At 39.8% G+C, this 4,757-nt stretch overlaps 1 protein-coding gene across 1 annotated transcript; it reads left to right on the forward strand.

Annotated features, from left to right (window-relative positions):
* Positions 1-409: 409 nt before the first annotated feature.
* Positions 410-3,012, forward strand: LOC120003844 (cytochrome P450 78A3-like). The gene is made up of 2 exons (XM_038852967.1): positions 410-1,408; positions 2,161-3,012. The coding sequence occupies exons 1-2, from the start codon at positions 452-454 to the stop codon at positions 2,788-2,790; spliced, it is 1,587 nt and encodes a 528-aa protein (XP_038708895.1). The 5' UTR covers positions 410-451; the 3' UTR covers positions 2,791-3,012.
* Positions 3,013-4,757: the final 1,745 nt, after the last annotated feature.

Consider the following 4,757-nt stretch of genomic DNA (forward strand, 5'->3'; position numbering starts at 1 on the left):
ACTCAAAAGTTTAAGCCAAAGTTGGGCCTCCTCCATGCCTTATAAACCACACAAGTTCTTTCTATTTTTTCAATGTGAGACCTTTGTGTAGGTTCGAATGTTCAAAAATATTTTGAATCGCGTTACAATATCAATATATATAATTTTCTTTTTTTAGTAACACTTACAAATTGTGAGTAAGAAAAATAATAATTGAACCTCATTACAAAAATCATAGAAAACTTTTTTTTTATTTATTTCGTAGCTATAATTGGGTTGCTGGGCTTTTTTAGCTCTAATTTTGTTGGTGGTACATAAAATAATATGTATTTTGATATTTACCGAGTCATATTTTCCGTTATAACAGTTATTTAGTTTACTATAAATACCACGACGAGTTTTCAGTTTCTGCCACACAACTCAAAACTCAAAACACCACCCCACTTGTTCCTTTTCTCTTAAACAAGCAGCCATGACAACAGAGATCGACAGTCTCTGGATCTTCGCTCTTGCTTCCAAATGCAAGTCCCTCACTCATGAAACCATTTTTTTACCAATTTTGATCATCGCCTTAGCTTGGCTTGCCATGGCTTTGATTTACTGGGCTCACTCCGGTGGTCCTGCTTGGGGCAAGTACATGCTCCGAAAGGCTACTTCCACTAAGATTCCAGGTCCTAGAGGGTTGCCTCTGATTGGCAGCATGAATTTGATGGGCTCACTAGCTCACCATCGCCTCGCCGCTGCGGCAGAGTCTTGCGACGCCAAGCGGCTCATGGCTTTCAGTCTCGGTGACACACGTCTCATACTGACTTGCAATCCCGAAGTAGCTAAAGAGTTATTGAACAGCTCGGTGTTTGCGGATCGTCCGATTAAGGAGTCCGCTTACAGCTTGATGTTCAATAGAGCAATTGGGTTCGCGAATTACGGTGTTTACTGGCGTACTCTGCGGAGGATCGCGGGAACCCACCTGTTCTGCCCGAAGCAAATCAAGGTTGCCGAGATGCAGCGACAAGTGCTCGCGTCTCAAATGGTCACCGTATTTGGGAACAAACAGGAGAGTTTCGGTGTTCGGGAGTTGATTAAGCGAGCTTCGCTTAACAACATGATGTGCTCTGTTTTTGGGCGCAAATACGAATTGAATTCCAGCAGTTGGGAAGTTGAGGAGCTGAAGGAACTTGTCGATGAAGGTTATGATCTCTTGGGCTTGCTCAACTGGACTGACCATCTCCCTTGGCTCGCTAATTTCGACCTCCAGAAAATCCGGTCCAGATGTTCAAACCTCGTACCCAGAGTGAACAAGTTCGTTGGCAAAATTATCGCTGAGCACCGAGCTGAATCGGCCGAAAGGAGCCCAGATTTCGTTGACGTTTTGCTGTCCCTCCAAGGTGCCGATAAATTGTCCGACAGTGACATGATCTCCGTTCTTTGGGTAAGCATTTCATTTTCAGTTAAAAATACACACACGATAAAAATAAATAGTTGGTATTCTAGTTATAACAGTTGGGTATTCCAATTATCTGAACAATCTCAACAGTTGGGTTTTTTTTTTAAACAGTTGAGGTTTTTTTTTATTTTTTTAAAAGACTCACAGGCCACACATACGTTAAACCATGTCCAAAGGGTATGAGGGCCATCACAGCGAATGGAAAACTATCTAAAACTATCTAAATCCCAAACCCATGGTGATAATAGAACCCTGGACCTCAAGGTCCTGGGCAGACAATCTGACCAACCAAGCTATCTCTCATTCTCCTCAACAGTTGAGTTGAAAGCAGAGGAATTCATTGGCTCCACATGTTTTACATGATGCACATAAAATTATGTGCATACAACTCAATAACTGGGATAACAGAGACACCAACAAAGATTTGTATGACTGTATCATTAATTTGACCCCATAAACGGGATTACCACTCCATAGAATGTTGCCACCAAAAGCAGAACCCCGTATTTCTTCTAGATAATCTCCTAATTATTCTAAAACAACTAGAAAAATTCATATCTATTTAAAAATTTCCTCAACTCAATCATGTATGATGGAATCATTAAAAATTTGATTTTTACGAACTCTATATGTAACTCGCTATAGGCTCGGGAAACAACCAGAAGTTGTATATTCAGTCTTATTAAGTTATTTGTATAGTGCAAATTTGTACAACATTTGACAAGTTTTATTATCAGGAAATGATATTTAGAGGAACAGACACAGTGGCAGTTTTGATCGAGTGGGTGCTGGCTAGAATGGTTCTTCATACCGATATCCAGTCAAAGGTTCATGATGAGCTGGACAGAGTTGTTGGTTCACGAGCCGTCACTGAAGCTGACATCGCCGCAATGGAGTATCTCCCAGCCGTAGTGAAGGAGGTTTTGAGGATGCACCCACCGGGCCCACTCCTGTCATGGGCCCGTTTGGCCATCACTGATACAACCATCGATGGGTACCACGTGCCAGCTGGAACCACGGCAATGGTCAACATGTGGGCCATCACAAGAGACCCAGAGGTTTGGGAGAACCCACTTGAATTCAACCCGGAAAGATTTGTTGCAAAGGACGAGAAGGTGGAATTTTCCGTACTTGGATCGGATCTCAGGCTGGCACCATTCGGGTCTGGCAGGAGGGTTTGCCCCGGAAAGAATCTGGGTTTGACCACAGTCAACTGTTGGGTAGCATCATTGTTGCAAGAGTTCGAATGGCTGCCTTCTGATCAAAAGGGTGTTGACCTATCAGAGGTGCTCAAGCTGTCTTGTGAGATGGCTAATCCTTTGACGGTTCAGGTCCGTCCTAGGCGCATGATGAGCACAACCCAGTAAAATCATTTGCTCAAACATGAGCTTTGTTATATTAATTAGGTCTAGGTCTTACAGGCTTACAGCTTCTCGTCATCTCCATCTTCATTACACATGTGGATCCCATCTTTGGCTCTTATGTCAATTAGTTCTTAGTTTTTACATACATAGGTTTCAAATAATCCTCTCTGTGACTCTGCTACACACCAGACTTGTATAAGCTTGGCATAAACATATCTATATGTTAAGGGGATATTATAATTTCAAGCTTTTACTTAACGCTCCATTTTGCTTACATAATTTCTCTGTTTTTTTAATTGGTCGGGGCCGCAATCCCCCTACCTACAATTCCTAAGATATTTTAAATCCAAATCATTGATATATGAGGTGTACACATGTCACCATCTCCAATACAATTTCTTCCTTTATTTTATCTTTTCAAAAAGACAAAAAAAAAATAAAAAATCAACAGTCAATTTTGTCCTTCAATTTTTTATTCCAGTTGGACATCTACTCGAAAAAAGAAACAAAGGAAGAGACGCTCCGATGACGAGGTAGCAGTTCGAAGGCGATCTGATTCACTAGGATCACAAGAACTAAGGTCCATTGAGTCAACCATCATATTATAAACACCTACTTGTTTGTTCGACACCAGATCTAGATCTTGTTTTTGCTTTTCCGAGGAGGCTATTGTAAATCCTCCTCCCATAAAACTTTTATGTTTCAAGGCTAATCCCTTTTCTTAGTTTGAAAGACTTCTATCCGATTCACAATAGATGCTTGGAAGGAGAGATGAGCGCATGAGAGAGAAGGAAGGAAGAAGTAAGAAGTAAGCTAGAAGACTTAATGACGAGAGAATAGGTTAGACGCTAGGGGAGGATATGTTAGACAGTTTCTCAGCCATCAGATAAAATGGATGGCTAAGAGTTAAAGTATTTTAATGAATTGCGGGGGGATTGCAGGCCTTCCTATCCCCAGTTTAACATAATCATAGATAAAATAACACATTACTGCTTTTTAATCATTATCAGAATATCACTTGTAACAGCTGGAGCAAAATTAAAGGCTTAAAAGCAGGAATCAAGTTGGCCCACATGCATCATTGGTAATCAGTTCCTAATTAATTAGTGTAGATTCATGGAGGAACCGGGTTTTATTTGCATTAATCTTGGTTTCTCTGCGCAGATAGTCTCTGATTACATCAAATCATCCAACTCAATTTCTTGCTGAAGAAGATATACTAAAGAAGGTTAGTTTAATATAATGGTCAATGTGTCACACATGAATTTATGCATGCCTAATCCGGCCCGAGTTTAGGTTTAATGGCATGACCGAAGTGCACGCAAACTTGATAGTTCTCGGTTACCAAAAAAAAAAATATTATAACCTGTCAATCTGATAGCAATTATTTTGCCTTCACTACTTGTCAACATTGAACATGTCTTAGATTAACAGCTGAAATTGTTGCTTTCTTGTTCCAAATTTTGCGGAGGATTACTCTGTATGCCTATTAATTAGTTGCTAAACACAAGTTATGAGCCTAATTACATAAAAGAATATTTGTAAGTGCGTGTGTAGGAATTTTATAAAATGGTTACTTGCAGTATAAGGTACTGATCAGTATTACATTAGCTACTACTGCAACCATGTCTGCTTCTGTCAATGAAAGTCGACACAAGACTCTCTTGATGATCTCCCCTCCATCTGCTAGACAGAGATTGTCACTGGAAAACTAGTCTAACCATAGCAAACAAAACAATATATTTTTACTAATTAAGTTCGGATAAGGAACATTTTTAATCTACAAAATGAGATTAATAATTATGAGGACTTGTCCTTCTTATAATTTGAATAATTTGAGAGTGGTGAGAACTGAGAAGAAGCAAGTAGGGAGACGAGAGATATTTGACTCAATCCATTATAGAGGTATTGTTTGTTTTAGGCCTTAAGGCTCTCGTGGTTTGTAAGCTCAAACTTATAAATCACATGAT

The sequence above is a fragment of the Tripterygium wilfordii genome, chromosome 8, assembly GCF_013401445.1.
Source record: "Tripterygium wilfordii isolate XIE 37 chromosome 8, ASM1340144v1, whole genome shotgun sequence".
Lineage (NCBI taxonomy): Eukaryota > Viridiplantae > Streptophyta > Magnoliopsida > Celastrales > Celastraceae > Tripterygium > Tripterygium wilfordii.